General features: G+C 40.2%; 2 protein-coding genes across 4 annotated transcripts; both read right to left on the reverse strand.

The window, feature by feature from the left end:
• Nucleotides 1–1064: 1064 nt before the first annotated feature.
• Nucleotides 1065–6710, reverse strand: usp21 (ubiquitin specific peptidase 21). 2 transcript variants are annotated; one of them, XM_088007327.1, is made up of 11 exons: nucleotides 5793–6710; nucleotides 5367–5423; nucleotides 5163–5280; nucleotides 4960–5074; nucleotides 3760–3879; nucleotides 3603–3667; nucleotides 3334–3521; nucleotides 3122–3200; nucleotides 2911–3018; nucleotides 1807–1921; nucleotides 1065–1691 (listed from the first exon to the last, which is right to left on the reverse strand). In XM_088007327.1, the coding sequence occupies exons 1-11, from the start codon at nucleotides 5946–5948 to the stop codon at nucleotides 1598–1600; spliced, it is 1215 nt and encodes a 404-aa protein (XP_087863453.1). In that variant the 5' UTR covers nucleotides 5949–6710; the 3' UTR covers nucleotides 1065–1597. The 2 variants fall into 2 exon arrangements, with proteins under 2 accessions (XP_087863453.1, XP_087863452.1); XM_088007326.1 differs by having other exon boundaries at nucleotides 3334–3667.
• A 100-nt stretch (nucleotides 6711–6810) lies between these two features.
• On the reverse strand, nucleotides 6811–12643 carry arhgef3l (Rho guanine nucleotide exchange factor (GEF) 3, like). Of its 2 annotated transcripts, none has more exons than XM_015009953.2 (13): nucleotides 12419–12643; nucleotides 12051–12096; nucleotides 11906–11953; nucleotides 11328–11384; nucleotides 11103–11210; nucleotides 10863–11021; nucleotides 10429–10491; nucleotides 10237–10333; nucleotides 9850–9926; nucleotides 9458–9715; nucleotides 8368–8538; nucleotides 8066–8261; nucleotides 6811–7354 (listed from the first exon to the last, which is right to left on the reverse strand). In XM_015009953.2, exons 1-13 carry the CDS (start codon nucleotides 12454–12456, stop codon nucleotides 7107–7109), a joined length of 1566 nt encoding a protein of 521 aa, XP_014865439.2. In that variant the 5' UTR covers nucleotides 12457–12643; the 3' UTR covers nucleotides 6811–7106. The 2 variants fall into 2 exon arrangements, with proteins under 2 accessions (XP_014865439.2, XP_014865437.2); XM_015009951.2 differs by having other exon boundaries at nucleotides 11906–11956.
• Nucleotides 12644–12908: the final 265 nt, after the last annotated feature.

Here is a 12908-nt window from a genome sequence, read left to right on the forward strand (position 1 = left end):
TCATTTGGGTTGGAAAAAGAAAACAAATATAGGAGAATGGGTAAACTGGTTCAAGGTAACAGAAAGGCACATCGCCCTCCATAAAACGTTCTCTCCTGCAGAGTTTATGACATTACAATAACTGATCATGCACCTGTGATCTTTGAATCTTCTTGCCGAAACTTTCATCATTTTATGTGTCGTCTCAAACTCACCCTTCACCGTCAAGGGGTGGAGCTAACACGGGTCTGTTGAACTCTACTAGTTTAGCCTCATTCTTTGAACGTCATGGCCACTTTCATAGACGATTTTACTTGACTTTCCTGTGAGCTCATTGGTGAGACTTTACAGTTAGCAGACAAGACAGAAGCAGGAGGCTGTTATCCAGACCAGATGAAGTCAAAGAATTGATTGAATGCCAGTTTCGTGGAACAGGGAAGCAAAACGCTGGTACTCAATCAATGGTTTTCAAAGAATGAGGCTAAACCAGTGGAGTTCGACAGATCAGTTTCAGTCCCGCCTCTCGAAATTTGACAGAAAAATGTATTTTATGGTGACGCTTCAGGAACAGGAACCATGAAACTATTGAAAACGCATTGAATTAATTATCTGCATCTGCCATATAAGTTTGCAATTTATTGGTTAAATTGAATATTTAACAAATTGTCAATTAATTACTGAATCACTTAATTCAATAAGGATACAGATTATAATTTTATGATGTATTTATCTATTTAATTTAACTTAAGTTTCCAGAATTGGTTTCCTAATTCTTCAGTTTTTTTTTTTGTTTTGTTTTTTTACTGGGTTTCCAAGATAAATTCAATCAATTATCTCTACTTGCCAATAGATTTTGACCAATTTAGACGGAAGCTAAAAATATACATCTTTGCTCCCTCTTTTTTTTTTTTTTTTTTTTTTTTTTTTTGATGGATGCGTTCAACTTTAAGTCAGTAAAGATTTACATTCGGAGACTTTATCTACATATTCTTGCTGACGTAATGGCTATCTGTCCACCTCTTTACTTTTTTTTTCCCTCAGAATAAATCTCGAGTGAAATCTCTTGGAAAAAAAGAAAAACAAAACGTTTTTCAGAAAGTTTTATTTTAATGTGTGACCACTTGAAGGTTTATAAGAATTTATTTACAAAAATCATCAGGATGCCATTTTATTTCTTACATACGTGTCAAAGTCATGACCTATTTCTAATATATTTTCTTCATTTGTTTGTAAGGGCTCATATCAGTAAGCGTGGTTGATGATGATGTACACGTACAAAGTGCTTTCATCATACATATAATCGCAGAGTAAGAGCTGTTCATAATGAATAAGAGCATCATATTCATCACGCCCTCGCCTCCCTGAGAGCAGCCATGCAGACACTGAAGTGGCTACTGAGATGCTTCTCAAGCACGACTGACATTAAAACCTGTTAACAACAAGCGTGCCTTCTCTCTCCCTGTGCTTTTAGTTCCAGAGAAGGCACACTGAGATCAAGATGGTTTTTTTGTTTTGTTTTTTGTTTTTTGCTGCTGATGTCAGGGTTAAAACTGCTGCTGCTTCTATTTGTTTCTATGGACACCGGAGGTGAGGTGACTGATTGGCCGCATCTTCTAGGCTATTTCCTGACGGTGGCTGTGCTGCTGGTGCGTTGGTAGAACAGGACGTAGGCTTGATTCGTCTGAAGCTGGCTCTCCGTGATCGAGGTCGCGCTGCACATGGAGAAAAAGGAGGGGAACTCTGAGAAGGAAGACGAGGTTTACACAGAAGACATTGGGACACAAAACTGCCTCCGATAATCTGGTGTTAGAACCTCTCAAGTCTCACCTGGAGTCGTTGTAGAAGCACCATCCGCTTTGATCTAGACAGCAGGCCGTGTAGTGGCCCATATTCACAGTCCCAGCGTGGTTACAGATTGCATATAAATCATATAAAACTGGGCCTATGGAGACAAAAACAGACATTTCTCAGAACTGAGGCTTGTCTCTGAAATATTTTTTTGTAAAAAACGGCCAATTATTTCTGCATAAATTAAATGCAAAAGTATTCAAAGACAAGACTAATTAACACAGTCTTTTGTTTATTATAAAAATATCATATTCAAAATGTTGAACAAATATATATATTGCGCATTAAAAATGTTAAATTCCTTTAGTTTGGCAAACATTTTGTCTTATTTTCTAGAATTTGTTTACTCTTGTCATCAACAAGCAAAACCAAACAACCAGAGTTAATATCAGGCCACTTACTTAGCCATTATATATACATAATTAAATACCTTCAAAAATCTTTGCGATCTGACTGAGTTAAGGTTTGGCGTACATCTCTTCAGTACAGCAGAACAGAATTCAGTCAACTTTGACTGAATCTGAACAGATTTCAGCATAAGGATGCTTGATTCGCTTGGGCTTCATCCTCTGACCTCATGTTCCAAATTCAGCAGCTTCGGAGTTAAAAATAATCTTACAAGGGAAAAACCTTTTTTTTGTCTGTGAGAATTTTCTTGGATTTGCACGTGATGGAATAAGGTTTATACTACAACAACAAATGTAATCTTCTCTACAATTAACATTAAAATCTAAAACAGCTGTTTGAATCTATGCTAATATAGCAACATGTTTTCTTGTTTTACGTAGTCTCCATCGAGTTCAGTAGTAAACCATGTCAGTTTTCATTTTCTAAATAAGTTTCCCCCTCCCCCATTACTTGAGTGAAATTTGATTATGGTTCCAATAGCAATCAATTTTTCAACTTTAAGCTTTTTCTTCATATTTTAAGTAATTTTTCCTGGTGCATATGTTTCAATTTACATCGATATCTCCAATTTATCTCCCACTTTTCTCATAGGCTATTTTAAAAACATATGGTCAAGCAGCTGCCCATGATTAGTACGTAAAACATGTACATAGGTAAATGAAAACTGTTTGTTACCACAGTCAACGGGTCCGTAAGGTCCGAGGTCCAGGTTTTTGAGGGGAAAAGACACATACACTGTGCTTTTACTGATAGACCACCTGGATGTTGTGAAGCGGTTCAAATCTGTTGGAGACTGTTAAGTACAAGCGCACAATGTGTTTTTTGCACACCGACACGATTCCTCACTTTTCAAATTAATTAGAGCAGAAGTTGCTGCCAAGGATACGGATTACAATAACCTGAGGAAACCTCTGGATGGAAAGCCGCTTGGTGCACTCTGTACGCCTGCTACATCTCTCGCACATCTGGAAGACGTGGAAATCAACATAAAAAAAAATTAAATAATAATAATAATGACCACATCTGTTGTTTCAAGTGAATCTGGTTGTTTAAACTGAGCCGTGTTCAGTTCAAAACCTGTGAAATTTTCTTTCTTACCGGTGAGTTTTCCTTGTCAAGTTTCTCCTCCTGAGAGAAGAGGTCCAGACACTCCTGCAGGGTGACCTCCCCTGCAGAGCTCCTTTTAGGGATGGGCAGCGACAGATCACAGAACACATCAAACGTGTTGGAGTAGTGCGAACAAACCGAGCAGTGCAGTGAACTCCGCAGCTGACCCGAGAAAAGATCTGTCAAGAGCGGGGCAAAATGTAATGTCCTCTTCTGCTTCTGAATCCAGTTGAAGACAAAGACAAGATTGACCTCCTCACCTGCTATTATGCTGTCATCTCTCTCCAAATGCTTCTTCCACATGGCATTCGCCTCTTCTGAAATTCTACGTCAGATCAGAAGTAGGAAGCATAAGTTGTGCATTCACATGGGATAGATCCAGGATTCAAGCACAGATTTGTCTCTTTCTGTTCCTACCTAAATCTGACGTATTGTTGCTGAGGCTCCTTCCCTGTCCTTTTGACATAAGGCCTGCGATTTATTTCCGTATGCAGCTTGTCCAGTAGGAACCTGAGAAACTCCTGAGCATCTTGCTGACTGGGTTAAATTCAAACATAGAAACATTTTTAAATCTCAAGGACAACTCTAGAAATTCTTTCATAATAAAAGTATCACATGCGGTGAATATTAGACGTCATTTGGAGGACCGCAAATAACGATCACAGTCCTAATAGCTGATGTTGGGCAGGAGTGTCTGGCGGAGCTATGATTTGGTTTGTGACACATTTTTCATTTAGGATTTCTGTTGCCAAATTAAACTTCAGATCATGTTCAATTACCGTCAAGCCTGGAGTTCAACAGAGCTATGTTCCTGGTCCAATTTTTTTCATTTTCTTCCATTTAATAACTTTTAAGGATGACAGTTGTCATGAAGTGTCATTCAGTAAATAATGACTCTTTTAATGCAAAGTTGCTTTAAAAGTTGCATTAAAAGTCCATTAAAAGCGTCAACTTTGCATTATTTTGTAAATAATGACACTCTAACGGTGTATTTTATTTTATTTTTTTTTGACAAACCCTCATGCATATTTAATATTCTCCAGCCACAAATCACTACTAGAAACCTGGCAGCTGAATTTGCCTTATGTTCTTAAGATATTGGTAAAACCAACAAAGCTTTTGTTGTTGCAGCCCGCGTTGAAGCCTCTTTTCTATCAACTAAACAGTCTTGCTAAAAGGCAAGTAAAGATGACGTGTGTAGCTGATTTTACTTGATGGTACTTTAGCTTTTTCCCACTTTTCTTTTAACTTGAAACATTCAACTTTATTGTTCTGCTGTAAAAAATCTTGGGATTTTTTTTTTTTACCTTGAAAGGAGCTAATTAGATAGAACCTACACATTTTTAATCACTGTATTAATGTACATGTAAATTTGTATTCTGATGTGTAAAAATGTATTATTTTTGTGAAAGCCAACAAATGTCAGATATGAATTTTGAATCAGCTGTGAACAGACGCTAATAAAATTAAGATTGAATTTTATCCTTCATTTTCATACTGATAGTTTTTCAATCTTCTGGAAAAACAAAAAGGTTTTACTCCTTCAGATAGATTTATGAACATCAAATAGCCCAACTCCACTAAATTGTAATGGAAAAATATAATTGTTTTTCTTACCTGTAACCGCTGAAGTAAGGCACTACTGCTTTAAAAACGCTGTAAAACTGTCGAGGATTTACAACAATGTCTCCTTCCCTAACATCCCAAAGACCTGAGAGCACCTGAGAGAAACCTGGCAAAAGAACAATGGAAAAAAGAAGGTCTGATTAAAAAAAAAAAGTATGGAGGACATAAAAAAGGTAGAAAATGAGGAAACCCACTGTCCATGAGCTTTGCCTCCTCTTTTGAAAACTTCTCATGCTTGTAAGACTTCAGAAGACAATAGTTGCGCAGGACACAAGTGTGAGACAAACACTGGACCACTGCGTTCAGGAAGCACTGTTGTCCAAACAGAAGGAAAAGAGACGTGAGCCTGTTGCTGCAAAACTTACGGGAGATTTGCATGCCATCTCTTTGACACTTACTGTATTCCCAATGTTTCTAAGGCCAACTCTTCCACTTCCAACAGTGAGCGCCTCTTTCTACGAATAAGAAGGTAAGATAGAAGCTTATATATAAATCTAAAGTGGTGCTGCTGTAGCTGCAGACAGATTATTGTTGTGTGGTTACTGGTATGCCAGGTTCTATGCTCTATGTAACTAGCTGTCTGCGTTGACCCTGCCATGTTGGCCTGTGTGTAACTTTGGCAGGACAGATTTAGCCTTCTTATCTCATTAGCATAACAAGCGAGGCTAAAAAAAGGGGGTCAGTCTGAGGCTTTATCCTATTAGAGAGTGCAAGGAGTGCTGACAGGTGCGTAAACACGTGTGTGTTGATTAGCATTAATGACATGTTCAGTACAATTTGAGGAGAATGTAAAGGTTTAATGCTTCCTCCGCCCCCCCCCCCACCTCATTGTCAGCAACCAGCAGCAGGCCCATCAGGGATGTGTAGAGGACAGACTGGGAGATGTCTGCTGTGTCTCTCTGCAGACCGTTCTGAGAAACCAGGGTCCGACACAGGGCCCCGCAAGAGCCCTCCACGTTCACGCCGCTGGAACCAGGCATTCTGTTCTGCCAGTCAGTCTCCGCTTGAAGATGTGCCGAGGTATCTTATCCCTGATGCGCGTCTGATTAAAGGTCAGCAAGATGTTGAGGGGCGACCCTTCTGATCAGGGAGCAAAGCACAGAGGAGTACACCCCCTGCCTTACCTTGAGAACGACAAGTAACATTTACAGCTGAAAAGACAAAAACGAAAAAAAAAACAAAAAAACTAAAGTTTGCTTTGACAATCCTTCAGAGTGCAATTCTGCATTAAACACATGGAGTGAAATAAGTTCCTAAAAGATTGTTTTTTTTTTTTTTTTGTACAAGTAAAACCAAGAATTTCTAAATTCAGCCGATTCCCAATGTTAAAATACATAAAAAAAAAGAAAAAAGATTTGGTTATGTAACAGGGATCCAGCAGTACGGTACGGATCAACCCAACAGCCAATCAATGCGCACCACTTACCGTTTTGTGCAGATAAAGATAGCATCTACGGCAAACAGTTACTTCTACAGAAATGTAACGTGTATAAAAAGAGAGAGCACTTTGGACTCACCTGATCACTTCGGTCTGTATCTTTGAACAAAGAGTCCCAACCAAACTGTTCCCATCATCTGCTGAGCTGTTAAAAATGCATAAAGGGGACGTCTACGGTTTCACCGTGTGTTTGTGGGATAGAACTGAAAGTCTACCTCTCTGCCCTGTCCTGCCACGAGTGTCAGAGAAAGAAAGAAAGAAAGAAAGAGCGAGAGCCAAAGAGAGAGAGAGAGTGAAAAAACAGACACAGGGAGGGAGGATAATCATCTCTAATCTTTTCACTGCAGATCGTGTTGGCTATACATAGACATGTCAATGTGTCCACCCATGAACACCTCAGCAAGTTTGGTTTTGTTTTTGTTGTTTTTTTTTACTGTCAGTTTTTATTAAAATACAGCCGGTTAAACATTTTGTTGGCGTTTAACATTCACATTCGGTAACAGTAACTCTGTTCACAGTCAGCACACTTTATGACAATCACAAAAATAAGGAAAAATAAAAATAAAGAGAAACTTTTTTTTTTCTTTTGCAATTCTTTGAGTCTTTTAATTAAAACTGTTCATAAAAATAGTCCATCAGGTTTCTTTCGCTCTCCAGAAACCCCCTTTCTGCCCTCCAGAAGGGCAACCGGGTGAACGGGTCAGCGACAGGTGTGGTCTGCCATGTCCGTGTCCGAGCTGAGGCTGAGATCCGCTATGTGACACAGAGCGGGGTCGGGGGGGAGAGAGAGCGGCGACTGGCTGGTGTGAGCGGTCCGGTCCCGTGACTGGACGATGGCCTGGCGCAGGCAAGTGATCCACTGCTGCTTGCTGAACGAGTCGTTGGCCTGCAAGCAGTAAGGGTTGACTTTGGAGCGCCCTCTGCTGCTCACACGGAAACAGTTCTTCACTAGAAGGTGACGGAAAGAGGAAGGAAGGAAATTGAGTGAAAACAGTTGTAGGTTTCAGTTCAACTAACAAGAGGGCCAGAACTACTCTGACATTAAGGTCTGCTTACAGCCTGTGATTCTTCTTTTTCATATATATAAAAAAGCAGACACATGAATATTATAACATGATTTTAATTACTAATTTTTGATCATTTCTGAGGTGATCAATTAAATCGAGATAAATAAGTGTCACCTCTTCTAGTGGTAAACAAAATATTTTGATCTCGGTTATGTATGCACACGTTTTCTCTGTCCTACTGATTGCTTGTCTTATTGTTTTTGAAAACCTGTTTGAAATAAAAAAAAAATTATTAATTAATTAGGAACTGAAAATCTGTGTTAAATTCTGATTATTTGATGCATATTTTTTTTAATGTTTTAATTATTTCATAAATATGAAATGCCAACAGCTTTGTAACCTTTATGGTATTTAATTACCATTTTTATGAAAATGAAATTTTAAACAAAGAAGTTTAGATTCAGGGAGAAAAGATAGCCAAAATATACATATTTATGCTAAGAACTAAATTGACGTATTCAGAATAGTTTGGCAAGATTGTGAGATTCCACAATTTTTTTTATTTGTTTATTTAATTACTGCCATGATCACAACTAAAAAAAAAAAAACTGTAGTTTTATTTCCAGTCAAATATTAAAAAAAAGCAAATGACCTTTGTCGTTTCCTCCGGTGAACGCTCCTCTGAAGGTTCCTCCCCCTCCGGCCTCACTGTCTGGGATCTCCTCTAAATTGATCAACGTGTTGGGCAGAGGCTGCCGGTACACGTTAAACATTTGTCCTCTAATGTCTCTGTCGTCCCCCGGTCTGGTCAGCACCAACGCCAGTTCAAACAGGAATACATGCAGCTTCTGTTGCACGGAAAAGACAGAAGAAATGAAGCGGTTGTGGATAGATGTTACGACGTAGAAATAAAGGCGCCTTCATGTGAGCTAGCATCAGGGACGCTGCACGCACCTGCCCCTTGTTGGTCTTGAGCTCTCCGTGGCAGTAGAGGAAGCGGGACTGGTGGATCTCAGGTATTCTCTGGCTCTCTTCGAGGTAGATCAGCCCCCGCCGGTAGAACTGACACTCGGCCTCGCCGGTCTTCTTGTTCACCTCGGCCACGATGCTCTGAATCAGCTCCAGCTGTGGTCGACAAAGGACAGAGTAAACGTTTTGCTGGGGCCATTTGTGTCATCAGCAAAGTTTCTCGTCAGGCGCATTTGTGATTATTTTAAGACAAAAAGTAAGAAAAACCCTAAAAAGAGGAAAGATATAATTTGGGTAAATAACAGTGTTGTTCATATCCCAATTTTCTGTCTTTTTTTTTTTTTTTTTTTTTTATTAATTTCATGTACCGATAGACTCACTAAGATTTTACTTTCAAATCTCAAATGAGGCCACACAGGGTTATTCTTAATTAAATGAGCGGCTTATAATGTTATATTTTAAGCATTAAGTTGATCTTTTTAAATACTGCTGATAACCAAAACACCTACATCTCTTCCTAACTCATACATAACAGAACTGACAATGGTGAGAAGAGATTAGATAAGATAACTTCCTCTGCATTATTCTTTTTTCTTTTGTTTGTTCTCGATGGAAATATAATTCATTTATATGCTCCCTCAATAACAAATAAATCATAAATACATACATCCATGTAATTCTTAATTTGACTACTTTACAAAAAAATCAGTAACAGGGCCAGTTAAGATCAAGTTTAGACATTTTTTCCACCCAAATGTCGATCCCCCCCCTCCTTTTTTTAATTCAAATGCTGTAACTGCTTTGGGACAGAAAAATAAATGTAAAAACTAATACAGGTTGAAAAAACCCATTCAAAAAACAAAGAACTTGTTTTGGGCACGACATCCAACAAATAGTGAGGGTTTCGTAGAGGAAGCGGGACCTGGTGGATCTCAGGTATTCTCTGGCGTACAGACGTTTCAGAACGTCTGTACATTATGAAATCATAACGTACAGTCAGATCTCAAGCCAGCACTCCAGATTTTCTAAATCCACTCAGTTCAGCACTCTAAGGCCACAGGTCAGAGCAACTCACAGCATCAGGCAGCGTGTCCTCGTCTGGGTGGTCTGGAGGCGTGCACTTCTGTATCTCCTTCAACAGCAGAGGGTATTTGACCAGGCGGCTTCTGGGAAGGTCCAGAAAGTTCCACAAGTCCAATTTCCTACTAAACGAAGACTCCTGACACAGGCGCAGGAAATGCTCGACTCTTTTCTCCTGCTTCTTCTGGTCGAGCAGAGCTTTGGCTCCCACCTGGTTGCAGCAGTATGTGACGTAGGCTTCCAGGCAGGGGAACTGCAGGGGCGGGGGGGAGGGAACGAGACGGAGTGTGAAGCGGGGAAAAAAAAGAATGTGTTGCAGAACGCCGGCTGTTGTGCCCCCTTCGTCTTTCTTCTCTTGCAGCAGTGGGTTGCTGTGAAAACACTCACCCAGTCATGCAGAGTCGGCCCCACTTCTCCCACCGTCTTCTCTGAGCCCCTCAGTCGCTCAAGACGAGCCAAAAGATCTGGTGTGAAATAGACAAAAAAACATGTTCAACATAAAAGGACACAACTTAAAAAACACACACAAAAAAAAAACATCCTGAAGGCCAAAATGGAAAATTTTATCTGCTATGATAAAAAAAAAAAAAAAAATTAATACATCCATCAGTATTATACAGAAATAATGGGCTAAAAGAAGCACATTTGCTGCCTCTTATTTACTTGGAACCAACAACTTTTACTGTATGTAGATGATCAGGAAATGATGCGTGCTGAAATATTTTTAGTCACCGAGATTAAGCTACAAATAGGCAAAGAGTTCCTATCATTTACCCTCATGCAGTGGAATCAGGGAGTCTAAAGTCCCGAAGATTTGTCCGAGCTCACTTTCTGTCAATATATCCAACTTCAACATGGGCTCGTAGTACACCTAAAAGCATAAGAACGCATTGAAACTGAGAAAAAGCCAGCAAGTGTAGATTGTTTTTTTTTTTTCCTGCACTCTTTTCCGTGCCAACAAGTTACCTTCTTGACCAAACTGAGGTCTTCTATGAGTTGCCTCTCTCCCTGCGTCAGCTCGTAGATCACCTGCAGAGGACAAAGACGTTGCACACAGCAACTTTAGACGTGTCAATGGAAATAAAGACAATTTCCGCACAATGCTGCATGGGATGTAAACTAAGCGGAAACCCTGCATGAGCTCTCACAGCTGATTGTTTAATAACGGAAGTTGAGCCGCTTAGTGCCAGCTCACATCCTCTTTCCTAATACCCGTGCAGGGCAGCTTCAGAGAAACAGTGCAAGCTAGTCATCCCACCCACACTGCGACCGCAGCCTCACAGCCCGTCCACAGAAACCCCGCCTCCCCGAGTAGGAAAAAAAAAAAAAAACATCTTAATGATGACAAAAAAATAAATAAATAAAATAAAAATGTTGTAATAAAACCATAAAATTCACACCTCTTGGCGTTTGATTTCCTTTGCAGTCAGGTCATGGCTCTCCACAGTGTCACTCCAACACTGGCTGTTGCGCCTGCGTGGAAACGACGAGGCTTTGGAGCGAGGGCGCAGGGGTCCCGGGGGCAAAGGTCGGGCGTCGGTGCGAAAGCTGATGGAGCGCTGCGAAGAGAGAGGACATCAGGTCACATTATGGTCATTACGAGGTACAAAAATATTCCAGAGGACGTGTGTGTGTGTTACCGAAATAGACTGCCCGATGCGTTTAAGAGCAGCAGTCTTCACTGGTGTTATGACACCTGTCAGGCTGTTGGACTTTGTCACGGGTTTGACCTTTTTGTTACTGGGCTCCTGAAAGGGATCAATGGTAGAAGTTAAAGAGCAAAATACACAACATTTTTTTAAAAACTTGTAGGGTTAGTCAAGAAACAGTTCAAAAAGAGAAGAAAAAAAAAACTTCAGTCAAACCTCTGAATCCTTGTGATCAGACATCATTTCCCCTTCTTCCTCTTCCTCCTCCTCATCCTGATGGCCAGAAAAAAAATTTTAGAGAGGTGAAGGCGACATGAAAGAGAGAAAGACGTTAAAAAGCGCTGAGATGTTGCACGGTGCACATCTCTCATTTCCTGTGCAAGGTTTTCAAAGAGGAAGAAAGTTGAAACTGTGCCTCAATAGTGAAGCACAACATGTCTGCCTTTTTTTTTTTTTCTTTTTACCCCACTAACCACAGCTGCTGCAAATTTATTGTGGCAATAATTGAATTAAAGTTGAAATGAAAACAGAATGCAAATACATGACATCCATTAAATGAAAGCAAGCACACCAGCAACTTTCTGAAATCCCAGTAGACTCAATACAAGATCTTATGGGGGGGGGGGGAACCCAAGAAACTACCCTTAAAATCAGCATCTCGCATAATGTTCACCTCTTTTTGTCAGTTCTGCACTCAGCATTGTGGTCACAAAGGTAAAGGCTGACAGGCTTCCGCCAGTTACTGAGAAAAGCAAGAGATATGACAGCGCGCAGCATTTCAGATTATTACTCACCTCCATGATTCTGATGACTGGTTCAGGAATCAGGTCTTGTTTTCGCTTCTTCTAAAGGCAGACATTTTGGAGAAAATTAATGTGCACTGCATTTCAGACTTTGGGTGATAAATGCGTGCTTCATTGAGGGGATAGGATTGCTTACCCCAGCATGGTCACAGAGGACAGAGCGAGTGTCTCCTGACCCCGACCTAAAAAGAGGGGGGCGGGGGGGGGGAATCTTAGTCACAAATCATTCAGATGGATTTTAATGTACTCTAAACACAGTGCTTATTGCTTTACAAAATTTAAGCTGCAGGTTATGCACCACTGCATTATGACATGGAGGGATTTCAGTTGTCGGTGTGGTGAACGGAAACATGAAGCATAACTTTAGTCAGTGTTCAAAACAAGAAAAAGATAACTTTTTCTTTTAAATCCTCCAACGAATCTGATGATCAGTCTCACATTTAAAACAAACAAAAAAAACAACCAAAGCAGAGTCAGAACAGTGCATTTCTAAAGCTACCATACCAGGAAGTCCTCATTTCACCAGTCTCCTCCACTTCCATCTTCTTCCTTCTCTCAGTGCATCTTCACAGAAATTAACAGCTCCGCTCTCAAAGTGAGAAATAATCCAGCCTGCGACGGTCTCCTCCGTTCGGCCAGCCACCGAGCAGTTTGCGTCGAGCTGGTTTAAAGTTCGGCGTACTCCTTCCTCCTCACCTTCTTCCTCATCTCGCAGCAGACCACATCCTTTACTGTTGCGCATAATCACGTATCCGCTCTTCTCAGGGAGGAGCGTTCAGAGCTTCACGTTAAAACCTCTCGGTCCAACCTGAACGTTGGGCTGTTTCTAGATTTTATTTAAAAGCTGCTTTGCGGTAGACTAAAATACTACTTTAGAAACTATTTGAGCCAAAAGGGGAAGTGAGATTACATTTTTTTTCCTGCTCTAAATTGACTAGTTTACTTACATATAGGAAAAGAAAAAGATTACAAAGAACAGTTGTTATATATTTGA

This window comes from Poecilia mexicana, unplaced genomic scaffold, assembly GCF_051168715.1.
Source record: "Poecilia mexicana isolate PSO_F unplaced genomic scaffold, ASM5116871v1 scaffold_7, whole genome shotgun sequence".
In the NCBI taxonomy this organism is placed as follows: domain Eukaryota; kingdom Metazoa; phylum Chordata; class Actinopteri; order Cyprinodontiformes; family Poeciliidae; genus Poecilia; species Poecilia mexicana.